The sequence below is a fragment of the Stenella coeruleoalba genome (assembly GCF_951394435.1).
Source record: "Stenella coeruleoalba genome assembly, chromosome: 2".
In the NCBI taxonomy this organism is placed as follows: domain Eukaryota; kingdom Metazoa; phylum Chordata; class Mammalia; order Artiodactyla; family Delphinidae; genus Stenella; species Stenella coeruleoalba.
Window position 1 is genome coordinate 77578328 of NC_137147.1, and position 13827 is coordinate 77592154.

Consider the following 13827-nt stretch of genomic DNA (forward strand, 5'->3'; position numbering starts at 1 on the left):
CTGTGTCTGAGGCAACCTTGGTGGTCTAGCAATATTGCATAAGCATCTTCTGGTTGGACAATTAATGACTTTGGGAATTTGTCAGGGACCTCTTTCCTTTATGCACTGCCAGTCTCCAGTGTCATTGTTAATTAGTCTTCAGGTCTCCTGTTTGTCTGCTAGAATGCATCCTGGATAAGCCAAGTTAGTAAGTTGGAGCGGGCAAGCTGCTTGGCCATTGAATGTGTGACTGTGCTCAGTCAGTCAGAGGGCAGCCCTCTGCTTTGATCGTGTGGAGAAGTTTAATTGTAACAGGCCACATGGGAGGCTGTGCCCGTTGGGGTGCAGAGAGGGCCTCGGGCACAGCAGGGGAGCTGCTCTCCTTTGCGCTGGTTTCAGTGTTTCTTATTTCAAAACCATGAAGCTCGGGGGCCCAGGACACTTGCTTCACATTTTGCTTCATCTTTCTCCAGGAGTTTCTTCCTTGAATTCTCAGAGTGGGTGGTGGAACCGTCAGCAAGGGAACAAAAAACATCATCTCTTTGTTCCAAACAGAAGATTTGCACTGGGGCATATTTTTTTAAATAAGAGTGTAGAATTTGTAGCACGTAATCCCTAGCCATGACTCTCTTGCTGTTCTGGCTGTGACACGTTTCAACCAAAGGCATAAAAGTGACAAATAAGAAATACGACGCCACCTGCTAGTGCCAGGCATTTTGCAAACCACTTTACATGCATTATCTCACAATGCATATATCTTGCCTATGAGGAAGGGGGTCCCCATTTTGCAGATGAGAAAAGCTACAGCCCACCTGCACTCAGGTAGGGCTCGATCCAAGCACGAGCCCTTTGCCACACCACTACCTGGCCTCATAAAATCTGGGCAGTCTGATGGACCCCATGGGCTCTGGCAGCACAGATGAGACAAAGGGAGAGCTGCAGTGATCAACCCTTTTAATTCAGGCAGAGGTGGAGGCTTCGCTTGTGTATTTAGGAAAAGAAGCTCTGCCTTGGGCTCTGCGTTTGCTAGGGAGAAGTAACCTTGAAGAAATTACTGTCAGGGCTTCAAGGATGTCCTCTTACCAAAATGCAGGCCTCACCATATATTATTTGTGTTCATGAAAAATAGTTCTCTATAAACGGAATTGTTGGAATTTGAATGTAGTAGAGGGCTAAAGAATTTAAAGGCCTCTCCCAATTTATATTGTGAGAATAAATATGGCTTCCCGTGTTCTCAGAATCATGGCTGGATATCATCAGAAAAGCTTATGTGGTCATGAAAGTTCATTGAAAACGGTAGATTCTTGAAAGCAGGCCTCTTCCAAAGTGTGTCTGACCAGTCTCCTGCTTCTAGGCCTGCTGTCATAACTGCTCAGTCAGGAGAATGACCTTCTTGTGCCTTACAGCATGAAGTGGTGGATGTTTATGGGGTGGGGAGGGTCTTTAAAATACACTGAGCCCTTTCACATCAGCTTGGGACAGTCACAGGGTTTGTGAATGAAGAGACTAGGACCCCTTGATGTACCTTCCTGGGAAGGAGGGAAAAGAGTAAAGAGACAAGGAGGTCATACTGCACCCCTGGAGAGCCCGCTCGGAGTCTGGGTCAACATTGCTAATTTTTTTTCCACCTTCCTCTGCACAAGAAGCTAGTTAAGGTGAGGAGATCTGTTGCTTTGGCCAGGTATGCATGGAGGTCTCTGGAGAAGTTTGGAGATGTGTAAATGAATCCTGCGTAATGGCTTTGCAGGGATTAATAGAAATACACAACTAAATATAATTAAAGGTAAAACATAAATGCTCTCTGGAAGGTAGATGTTTGAAAGATGCAAAATCTTTGGATTGGAAAGGTTTTATGGTGGTGGCAGCATCTCAGAGAAACTCTTTTAGGATGAACAGGACTTTGTCAGATGCGGTAGAAGGTATGTTTGGGATGAGAGCAGGATGGGCAGAGAACCACATGAATGAAGGCATGGAACTGGGAACACTGGTTTATATAAGTTGGAAACATTGCATAATTTTGATTTCATCGGTCAAATATATGGGGAAATAGAACTGAAAGGTAGAATGGTACCATCATGGAAAAGGCCTTAAATCTCAGGCCTGGGAGTTTGAATTCAGTTGAATGAGCAACGAGAACCCATTAAGAGTTTCATCTTTTTTGTGTACCTTTCCCTCTTTGTTTTCACTGGATGATCTTGCCTTGTAATTCGCAGACACCAGGGAAAACAAGTTTCAAAGTTAACTTTTGATCTCCTCTCCCTTAAAACAAAAGAAAAGAACAGAACAAAAAAAACCAATGCACTCACCTCTCCCCCATCTCAGTAAATGGCACTCCTAGCCACACCTTGTTCATCCTTCCTCTCCCTCAACTTTACATCGACTGCATCAGCAATTTGTTCTACCTCCGAAATAGATTCCAGCTCTATATACCCTGTCCCTCTCCTCTCTGTCCTTGGTATCACTCTAGCCCAGAGCCATTATTTAGAGAACAGAATAGTGGTGGGAAGGGAGGTACTTATCATTTGGCCACAGGCCTATCTACTAGGAAAGAGGTAAAGGGAAATCTGATAATAGTAGAAAATTATTAAGTAGTCATTGTAGAGAGGACAAATACACTGAAAAATAAAGGTAAAAACATGGGGGGGGGGGAAAGGAGTGTTTTGAAATGATGGTTTTGGCTGGTTTTAAGGAATTTGTTCCAGGTAAGATAGATCATTTTAAAAAAAGAAATGAGTCTTTGTGTCCCAATGGACGGGGTTTCCTAGATAGCACCGGTATGGTTATCAGAATAGTTAATCACAGATATTCAAAATAAGGTCTATTAAAAACTTTTGGAAAATAACATTGTCAATAGGAAGAGCCTAAACTTAGGCCCTTGTGTCCTGTGATCAGCCTCGTGATCTCAGGTGGGAATCCCCGGAGCTGATTCTGGGAATGTAGCTGATGCTGAACTTGACATCGAGTTCCGTCACATCATGCTTTCGTCTTCAGCACAATCTGGTAGTCTCCCAGAGATGCCTAGTATTTCCGCAATCTAGTTGGCAGTATTGTAAGAGAAAGTGTCAGGCAGCTAAATCTGAGGGACCCTTGAGTGACCTCTTTTGCCTTGTTTGTGCTTCAGTGCTGACGTGCTTGTGGATTGCCTTACATAGTAAACATTCTGGGGTGCTAGTTTTGGAAACACCAAGTTCTTGTATACAAATTTCCCAACATAAATAAAGGAATCCTTTCTAACCGTCTTCTTCCAAAATGCCTTACCTCTGTGCTTCTGTAAATTCCTCCAAGAATATATCTTTCTCTATTTTTGGGAGCAGGTGGCATGACTTCCGGGCGAAAATCTAATGCTTTAATATATTCTCTTGAATAAGGACATGTCAGTCATTTCTGGCCATGATCAACAGACAGAAGTGATCACGACTCAGCTCTAGCTTTGGAGAAATGAAGGCTTTTTTTACCCAATGCATTTCTGCCACTGGCACAAACATACAGAAACCTTGAGAAGATGCCTCTTGCCTGGGTTAACTGCTTTTTATGACGGTTTATTGTGGCCTCCATGTCACCAAGTCAGAACTATCTAATTTGAGGCGGCCTGATTATCAAAAAAAGCAACCTCTTGTAAATTCCAGATATCCTGTCTGAAGTAAATTACCTACAAAATGTTTCACACGTGTTAATGGGAAGGGGCGGTGAACGGGAGTGAAGAGAGATTCGGTCCTCCCTAACCTGGGGTTAGTTCTCATGCTGGGATGTGGGTGTCACCTTGAGGCATCGCCAGTTTGGTGAGAATTTCTGCAAAATCTATTTTAAGCTCCACTTTTAGAGTTTGAATCTGAAGAGGGTCTGGGCCTTTAATTCCCTAGAACTAGTCCTTGAATAGTTCTTGGCTCTATTTAGGAGAGACCAAAAGCAGAGTACTTCACCTGTCCCAAGTCAGAGGTTTTGCCATGTCTCTAAAAAAAAAAACAAAACAAAACTTGAAGGTGATGCATTTCCCTGTTCCTGAAGAAAGGTGTAAAGTGAGCTAATTATTTGTTTGTTTCTGCTCTTTCCGCTGTAATTTGGATAAACGATGATGCATAAGGATTTTGCACTGTTAATACCCAAGCGTAGAGCATAGAACACAAGTTCAGCAAACCCGTGTTCTCGAGGAAGTCTAACTGCCCCCTTCTCTTCACAGCAAGTGAGAAACAGATGGCAGTGGTGTGTAAGGAGTCACCAAGGGAGTATCTGCAGCCGTTCAAGGACAGACTCAAAGAGTTCTTCCAGAAAGGTAGGAGGTGGGACGTTCCGAAACGTCCTTCCTTTCTCCGTCTTTCTCTGACACCCACCGCCCCGTGCATCCCGCCTGAGCACTGGCGGACGATTCCATGAGACCATCTTCCCATGGTGGAGCCGTACTCAACGTAGATGGAGTTGTCCTGTAACCTTTATATCACCTTTTAAATCTGCTGTGAGATTTTAAATCCTTTAACATCACTCCTGTGTCTGTAAACTTTGCGAGAGAACCTTTCTCTCTTTGTCTCTTTCTGGTTTTACGAGTGTAGCAATTTGGAAACTTGTGTTGTATTTTCCATTCTTTTCAGGAAGGAAAATTGGGGCCAGGTGAATGTCACACATCCAATCACTTGGCAACCGTCAGCCCTCTGGGGTTAGCGGATGGAAGTGATACGCATGAGCCCCAGTACTGACTTAAAAATCTTACCAAGTTATATTCCTGCCTCCATGGTTTTGGCAGGACTAGGGAACTTTTGTTGAGCCCTGGTAGTGAACGTGAAAGTTTAACGCCTTTTGGATATTTCCTATTCTGGTTTCTCAAATTCAGCCTAGATGTAAAACAAAAATAAGTGTGGGGCACAGTTTCCCATTATAAAATAAATAGGTCATGGGGAACGTGACTTACAGGATGGTGACCGTAGTTAATAATACTGTATTGTATATTTGAAAGTTGCTAAGAGAGTAGATCTTAAAAGTTCTCATTACAAGAAAAAAATGTGTAAGTCTGCATGCTGACAGATGTTAACTAGACTTACTGTGACGATCCTTTCACCATATATACGTATAAGGAATCATTATGTTGTCCACCTGAAACTAATCTAATGCTGCATATCAATACTATCTCAATAAAGAAAAAAAAGTGTGGGGTAGTTAGAGGGGTCTTTTGTCTTTGCTAGAAAGCCAGAGGAAATGCATGTAGGAACCTGTAGGGGTATATCAGCATGCTGTTTCTATTTATTACTAAGGCTACATGATACCACACCATCAACAAAAGACCATTAAGCAGGGTAAAGTAGGGCCAAACCACCTTGGAAATTGGCAGGGAAATTCTCAGTCCATGAGTCAGAGAAACTTCATTCCAGCTGGTCTCCTGGTGCAGAGTTCATTGCTCCCTCCTCCTGGATGAGGTCTCATTTGTGTTGAAGCAGAAGTCAGAATTCTCTCTTGGCCGTAGCTGGACCTTATATATGATGGAAGTAGCGCCATGATGCCATCAGGCCAAGTATCATTTTGAGAGCAGATAGTAATACCAACACTTACGGGTTATGTGGCTAAAATTAGGTTTTATATGTGATTTATTAAAGTAGATGCATTGCTTTATGATTATTTTATGTAAATGTAACCTAAATGGCCTAAAGAAGCGCACAAAATATTTCCCTTTGCTGACCCCCAATTAATAATTTCTACTTTTGATACATGTATAGGGAACTTGAAATGAGGCTCATGTGTATTTCAATTCCATTCCTTTCTTTTTCCCATTTCTATTTGTTTAAATTAAAATTTTTTTAAATTTTTATTGAAGTCTAGTTGATTTACAATATTGTATTAGTTTCAGTGAATATAAAACACAGTGAATATATATATCCCTTTTCAGATTCTTTTCCCTTATAGTCTATTACAAAAGATTGAGTATAGTTCCCTGTGCTATACAGTAGGTCCTTGTTGTTTATCTATTTTGTTATATGTTAAACCCAAACTGCTAATTTATCCCTCTCCCCATCCGCTTTTCTCCTTTGGTAATCGTAAGTTTGTTTTCTATGTCTGTGAGTCTCTTTCTGTTTGGTAAATAAGTTCATTTGTATCATTTTTTTAGATTCCATATATAAGCAATATATGATATTTGTCTTTGGCTTACTTCACTTAGTATGATAATCTCTAGGTCCATCCATGTTACTGCAAGTGGCATTATTTCATTCTTCTTTATGGCTCAGTAATATTCCATTCCACTGTATATATGTACCACATCTTCTTTATCCATTCATCTGTCAATGGACATTTAGGTTGCTTCCATATCTAGGCTATCCATTTCTATATTTAATTGCTATTATTCTATATCTAGAAAATTCTGCAATGATTATGTCTGGGTATTATTGGCTCATATACTGTAATGGCCTTAGGATCCTTTCTCTTCAAATTAGCTAGCATTTTAAAACACTTATGTTGTGAATTTTTTTCTTTTTGTTGGAAGAAGATAAATATGAAGAGCTTTAGAACACTGAAAATCTTTGATGCCTTGGAAAAGGAATTTGCAAATCACTCTTGGAAGTTCTGTTTTAGCTTCTTCTCTACCAGGTTTCTTAAGAAAGTGTGATCTGTTCTGAGGGAGGGAATCGAGTTGAGGCAAACTGGACCTTGAGTTAGGAAAGCAAGGATGTGTCCACAATAAGCTGTTCTGAGAAAGCCCTAGAGCAGTGGTTCTCAACCCTGGCTGCACACTAGGATCACCTCGGGGAGATTTTAAAACTTTCAACACCCGGGCCAAATTCCAGACCTACCACTAGCATCTCTAGGGGTGGGACCAGGTATCAGCATTTCTTGTTTTCACTCCTCACGTAACCCCAGTGTGCAGCCCAGGTTGAGAACCACTATTGTCAAGCTTAGTTCACCTCTTAATGGGTATTCAAAGGTATTTCGTCAGAGCCCGCTATGTGTCAGGCACTGTGACAGACGCTGGCGATCCTAAGATGAGCCACAGACCCCTCGTCCCTCTCTCAAGGACCGTCTTACTGGGGAAAGGTCTGTAATTGAATAAAGGAGCCACCTCTCCGTTAACCAACAGAGGGAAGGGAAGATGGGAAGGACATAGGAATAGCCTCAAATTATGGTTAAAACAAAGTCAGCCAAAATGAGACACAAAAAGAATTTGGAGGAAAATTACTATTCTAAACTTAATTTTAAAATATAAAAATAAATCTTAAACATTGCCAATGTCATGTGGTGAAAAGAGCCACTGTTGAAATACCTGTGTTACTGTTGACTCATTAGTTAACTGAAAGAACAGTCTAGAATTGTGCCGCCCAGTGTGTCAGGCACTGGCCACATGCAGCTGCTGAGCAGTTGAAACGTGGCTAATCCAGACTGAGAGATGCTGCACAAATCAAACACACACCAGATTTTGAAGACAGTACCAAGAAACACGCAAAATATTTTATTTCTGCTTTTTTTATATTGGTTACATGGTAAAATAGTATTTTTAATATATTGGGTTAAATAAGTAAAATATAATATTAATCTTAATTGACCTGTTTCTTTTCATTTTTAAGCACGGCCACGAGAACATCTAAAATTATATCTGTGGCTTGCATTGTAGCTCTGTTGGACAGGGCTGTCTAGAAGTAAGATCCCTTGGCCTTTCCCATCACATTCCTTCACTTTCCTCTCCATGTTATCGCTTTACCTTCTCAGCTTAAATCCTGGGTTATTGGGACCCAGTATCAAAAGCTAGCCCCTCCCCACTTTTGCTCTGGGTCTGGCCGTTGTTTGGCTCTCAGGTAGGGGCGCTTACCTGAAGGAGGTGGCGGCAGGCTACTTCATCAGGCTACGCCTCTGTGGTTCAGGAGGCGGTGCCTTGCTACACTGCAGTATATACAAATGAAATAGCTCTTGGCTACTGTAGAGTTCCAAGTAGTAGTCCCTTATTTTTATGGAGATGGCTCACAGATTCATAGAAAATGTGAGACTTCTCATCTATAAATGTGCATTACCCACTGTGGATAATCAAGTTTTTATGGCAGTTATCATGAGTGTAGGTGTCATCTAATATGCCACTCATAAGAAACACCGTTATTCCAAGTACTACTTAGAAACAGAAATTGCTGCCTCTTAAACCATGACACGTCATAGACGACACGAGGGACCCCAGTGTCAGAGATGCTAAACGATGAAAATTCCATCCATTTCGAAATTGATGTAAGATGGTACTGTAATTAGGCATATAGGAGCAGAGAGGAGGGATGACTAACACTTCCAGGTAAGTCAGGGAAGATTTTGAGCAAAGGAGATGTTTTTGTTCAGATCTGAAAAAAACAAAGATGACGGTGAGGTCAATGACAAGCAGTGACAATGACTGCGAACATTTGGTGGTTGCTTCTATATACCAGGCACCTTGGGGAACAGCTCATTTTACTTTGTCTTCATGACAACTCTCTGAAGTAAACACTATTATCACCCTGTTGTCCAGATGAGGAAATTTAAGGTTAGGAATTCTCAGCAGACAAGTTATAAAGGGCATTCCAGGCAGAGGAAAACACTGCAAAGCTCAGGATGAAAGACATGACGTGTTTGGGGAATGGCAAGAGACTTGGTGTAGCTATATCACAGGGCGTATGGAAAGAACACAAGACCCAAAAGGAGAGGAGGGTCACAATGTGACTTGCTAAAGAATCTGAACTTTGTCTTACAGGCCACTGAGAGCCTTTGAAAAATAGTATGTATGGGAGCGACATGCTCACGTTCGATTGTTTGTTGTGATGTTGGTGTGTTGGGATCATTTTGCTTTTTGTTGTTGTTAAGGAATACATTATAGGGAATTCCCTGGAGGTCCAGTGGTTAGGAAGGACTCCACACTGTCACTGCCAACGGCGCAGGTTCGATCCCTGGTCGGGGACCTAAGATCCCGCAAGCCATGCAGCACAGCCAAAAATAAAACAAAATAAACAAATAAAAATACATTTAAAAAAAGAAATACATTATAACTAAGACAATATAAAGAAGAGTTGGGACAGTAAAAGACTGGAATCCAGTCCGTCAAGCTCTCCTACAGCAGTCCAGGCAAACGATGGTAAGAACTTGAGCAAAAGCAATCACAGTAAAAATAAGAAAGGAAGGGACATAACAATAAAGCTTTTTGGAGTTACAGGACTAGATGACCTATGAGAAGTAAAAAAACAGAGGAGAAGAGGATAACTCTCCTTTTCCTCGCTCAAATAACTGGCTGGACACTGATGTGGAGGACCCATTTGGGATGGAATACAATGACGTAAACTTTGGGCACGTTGATTGGACATACATTTGAGACACACGGGTAGAATATTGGGCTCATAGGAGAGTGCTGGGTGAGACTTTATAGAGGATAGCAGTTTAAGTCATAGGAGTGAATGAGATACCCCAAAGAAGGGGTAGAGAATGAGAAGTTGTGGAGTATCTGAGCACAGGGTATAACATAATAATCATAAATGAGAAAAGATACTTCTGTACTTCCATAGTATTTAGCAGGAAAGCCAGTTTTCAATTAGGGGCCCATCACTCGGAAAGTCTTAAGCAATTGCCTTCTTTACGCCTGAGAAGTCATACACATGCGTTGTGACTCAGTTGGTTCATGGTTAGGCTGATTTTCATATGAGCTGCAGTTCAGTTCTTCTAACCATCATGATGATTTAATGTTCTTATGTAAATCATATCCTGTTGCCACACTCAAGCGGAGATGACGTGCCTGTCCTTCTGTCTTTTATCATTCTTCCCTTCTCCAAAGGCCCTTAAGTAGTGTTATTTAACAAAACTTGTTCTTAACTAATTTCACTTTCCTCGCAGAATGGAAAGTAATTTTAACGGCACCCCTTTTCAGCGTTGCAGCCTCCATGGCATCTGAGCCCTTTCCCTGACGTGGTTTTTCTTTTCCACAGTAGTCTCTTATTGATTCCAGTTTACAGCTCCGTTCAGAGTGACCTTGTGCAGGCATTATTTGAGCTCATGTTTTTCCACCCTCAGATCAAACATGGTCATAATGATACGGCCTTCAAAAATGTGATGCTCGCATTAAAAGTCCCCATAAACGTGGCAGGGATCCTGTAATTGAGAGAAGGCGCAGAACAACTGATTAGATCCCAGGTATAGATCTTTAGGGTGGTCTTTTCATGCTGTTAAATTGGTCATTTGTATTTATAGCTTTGGCAGGGAGGGCTGGAACCTAACCTGGTTCCAATACCAACACTGTCCCACACTTGGCCTTATCTCATTCTCCATTAGTTTTACTTAGCATCCGTGAGTGGACCCAAATCAAAGTAAATCTGAATAAGCCCTGTTAGTCCTCATTTCTCTTCTTAGGTTCTTTGACCGGCTGAGATTAAAGATATTCTTAACATCAAGAAACTGTTTTCTAGTAAAAAGTGAGTAGATAGATTTACCGAGCTTAAAAAAAACAATAACTCCGATTTCGCACGTTGAATGCAAAAAGAATTATCTATGTAGCTGCATACCTCGTGATAGCTGGGACTATGTCAGTCTGGTCCTATGCATTTTCTTGTCTCAACATAATATAGGCTTAGCCTGGCCCATAATCGGTGTTAATAATTTTTTTTTTAATTAATGAACCTGAGTCTTGTAAAGTGCCTGCAGGCTTCCCCCACCCCCACCCCGCCACATGGGTTTCCTGTGTAAATCCTTTTTAGTATTGGTAAATTGTGCCACAATGTGGTAAGATGCATCTTTGGTCTACAGTGCATGCCTGTGGTCAGGTCTCCTGGATATCAAAGCATCTTTCTATGTTGCAGATATACATAAATCATAAATTCTTCATAAATACTTAGCTCAGAGTAGATTGATAAAGGCTGTAATTGAACCTCTATAAACTGTAGAATAAGAGCAGGTTATTAGGTAATCACTTCAACCCCCAGAATGTAGAAAGAAAACCATCTGAGTCACCATATTCACGCCTTAAGATGACAGAGATCAGGACAGGTCATTGATCTGGACAGCGCGACCTGTGAAAGGAAATAATTCTTACATTCTTTACAGAACTTGTGGAAGGAAGAACTGTGGCTGGGAGAACACACACTCTACATGGGCCAAAATGAGTTCTTATATGCATCACTACTCAAAAAAGTACCAGCAGGGATGGCTCCAAATAACATCAGATGGCCGAGAGTTAAGATAATCTGTTGTGATTTCCAGGTCACTGAAGTAACAGAGCAGTAATCCTTGGAAGGTGGAGAAAGCCATCTTATCAGAGGCTTATTAAGTAGACTCTTATCTGAAAGGATTTAGTTTGAATCAGTTTTTCTTTCCCACAAATTTCTGTCAAGAGCACATATTGGCCCCCCCCATCAGTTTCTCTATCTTCTCCTCTCCCACTCACTTCCCCTCCTTCCCTCCTCCCTCCCTCCCCCCTCTGTCCCTTTCCTCTCCCTTTCTCTCCTCTCCCTCCCCCTCCCTCTCTGCTTCTCCCCCCTTTTCGCCTCCTCCTTTCCTCTCTTCTCCTTTCTACTCAACCCCCTTTAAGTCTTCTTTTTTTACATCTTTATTGGAGTATAATTGCTTTACAGTGGTGTGTTAGTTTCTGCTTTATAACAAAGTGAATCAGCTATACATATACATATATCCCCATATCTCCTCCCTCCCACCCTCCCTATCGCACCCCTCTAGGTGGTCACAAAGCACCGATCTACTCAATTTTTCTTTTTGGCCAAGCATCCAATAAGTTGTCTTTTCAGTAACTTTTGTTCTCTTTTTCTTTCTGTCCAATGAAAAGTTTTGCAAAAAGAAGAAAAATGTCTAAATTCTTTTTACTGATATAAATACCTGAAAAAGATTGTCTGCCCCCCGAAAAAGAAAGAAAACTACAGACCAGTCTCACTATAGTTTTAAAATTCTAAATAAAACAGCACATTTTAAGATCAAATGAAGTTTATTCTCAGAATGTAAAGATGATATGATATAGCGAATTCTGTTAATATAATTCATCACTATTAACATCTCTAACAAGAAAACTCAGATGATTATCTCTTTAGATGCTAAAAAGTGCACGCAACAAAATTCAACTTCCATTCTTCATTTAAAAGCTCCATAACATGTTAACTAGCACATACTTCCTTAAAATAATAAAAATAAATCTCATAGCCCCAAATTTGCAACTCTTTTCATAGACAAAAGCTCAATCTATGTTCTATATAAGACCTTCTAGACATTAAGAAAAAAGACCAACATCCCATAAAAAAGACAAATAATATGAACAGTGACAGAAGCTGCTTTTTAAACATATGAAAAGATAACACTCTCAAAATGGGAGAAATGCAAAATGAATTGCATTGAAATTCCATTTTTTCACATCCAAGATTGGCAAAATTACAAAAGTTTGATAACAGACTATTGGCAGTATGGTAGCATAGACTTCACTCTTCTACATTGCCTGTGAAAGTGTAAATTGTTACAGTCTGCGTGGAGGTCAATTTAGCAGTATCTAAGTTACAAATGCACATACCTTTATGACTTGGAAGTTCTACTTCTCAAAGCCTACCCTCAGATATGCTCACACATGAAAAATGATTTATGTACCATGTTACATATTGTGACGTTGTTTGTAACAGTGGAAGATTGAAGACAACCTACGTGACCGTCAATGATGGAATTATCAAATTAGGGTATGTCTACATGATGGAATGCTAAGCATCTGTTTAAAAAAAAAATGAGGAAAGTATATATTGACATGGAAGACTCTAACATTTTAAGTGGGAAAAAGCGAGAGTGAGAAGAGTAGACATATTACTATTTAACTAAAAGAAGGAGGGGAAAATGGATACTACTTAACAAAAATCTCTAATGACAAATACAAAACTGACGTAGGGCTGATATTCAGCTGGTTCTTACCATAACAGCCGGGCACATTGTCTGTTCTGTTCAGTTGTTCAGTCTGTTGGTAAATATTTAGAATATTACTCCTGAAAATAATCAAAGAGATTCATTGCTGTCGTGGGTAGAAAATGGATGGATGGGGTTCAAAGATACTATGTAGACTTTTTATAAATCTTGATATTTAATCACCGTGTTCCTCTTCAAAATAAATAATTTTTTTTAAACAAACAGCTGTATGGTACTTTGCAATTAAATTTTTTCTCTCAAGACTGCTTCCCCTTTTAGGGTTTTTCCATTGTGGTCCCTAAGCCCACTGAACCTAGCCCTTTCTGTTCAATTTCCAAAGAACTGGAAATTAAATGCTCCCACTCACAGCCTGTTTCCTTCCTTTGGGTGCTGGACTGGTTGACTTAGAAGGACATTTGAGGGCCTCTTGTATTTTCCTGCTCTCGTGAATGGAGAGCCCGATCTATGAGCTAGTACCCTGCTTTCTTTCCTTGCGGTCCTCCGCCTCAGCACCCCTCCACAGCAGACACACACACACAGTCCCTCAAAGTCTTTCTCCTGCCCTTACATTGCCTCCTCTCATCTTGCCCATGGTTCTGTCACTCTTTTGCGATGCCTGTAACTGAAGTGTCCATGAAGAAACCTCTGTGCTCTAATATGGAGGGTGTTGTATCTTTTCCTCATCTTTTGTTCCCTGCGCCATAATGTATTCTCCATTTCATTTGGGTCCTCTTACTTCTTCAGTACATAGATGTCTTAGGTGTTTTGATGGACCCTTTCCTAAACATACAGGATGAGGAGTAAGAATCTATATCTCAGATTACCCTGGCACAGACCATCTTCTAAACCTAACACCAGAGTAGGACGAGTTATCAGGCATTTCTATCTCAAGACCATTATCAGGATATGACCTCTCCTGTGGGTATTTGGAAAGAAATGCTTCGTCTCCTATTTTTAAGCAATGTCTCTGAGCTACATGCAGGTAAAAGAGAGATGGTGGTG

At 40.8% G+C, this 13827-nt stretch overlaps 1 protein-coding gene across 2 annotated transcripts in view; it reads left to right on the forward strand.

The window, feature by feature from the left end:
• FMN1 (formin 1) overlaps positions 1–13827 on the forward strand; it is a 444350-nt gene that overhangs the window by 330846 nt on the left and 99677 nt on the right. For both annotated transcript variants that reach the window (XM_079909633.1, XM_079909635.1), the window contains one exon: positions 4157–4249. In XM_079909633.1, the coding sequence (XP_079765759.1) occupies positions 4157–4249 (93 nt within the window). The remainder of the gene's footprint in view (positions 1–4156; positions 4250–13827) is intronic.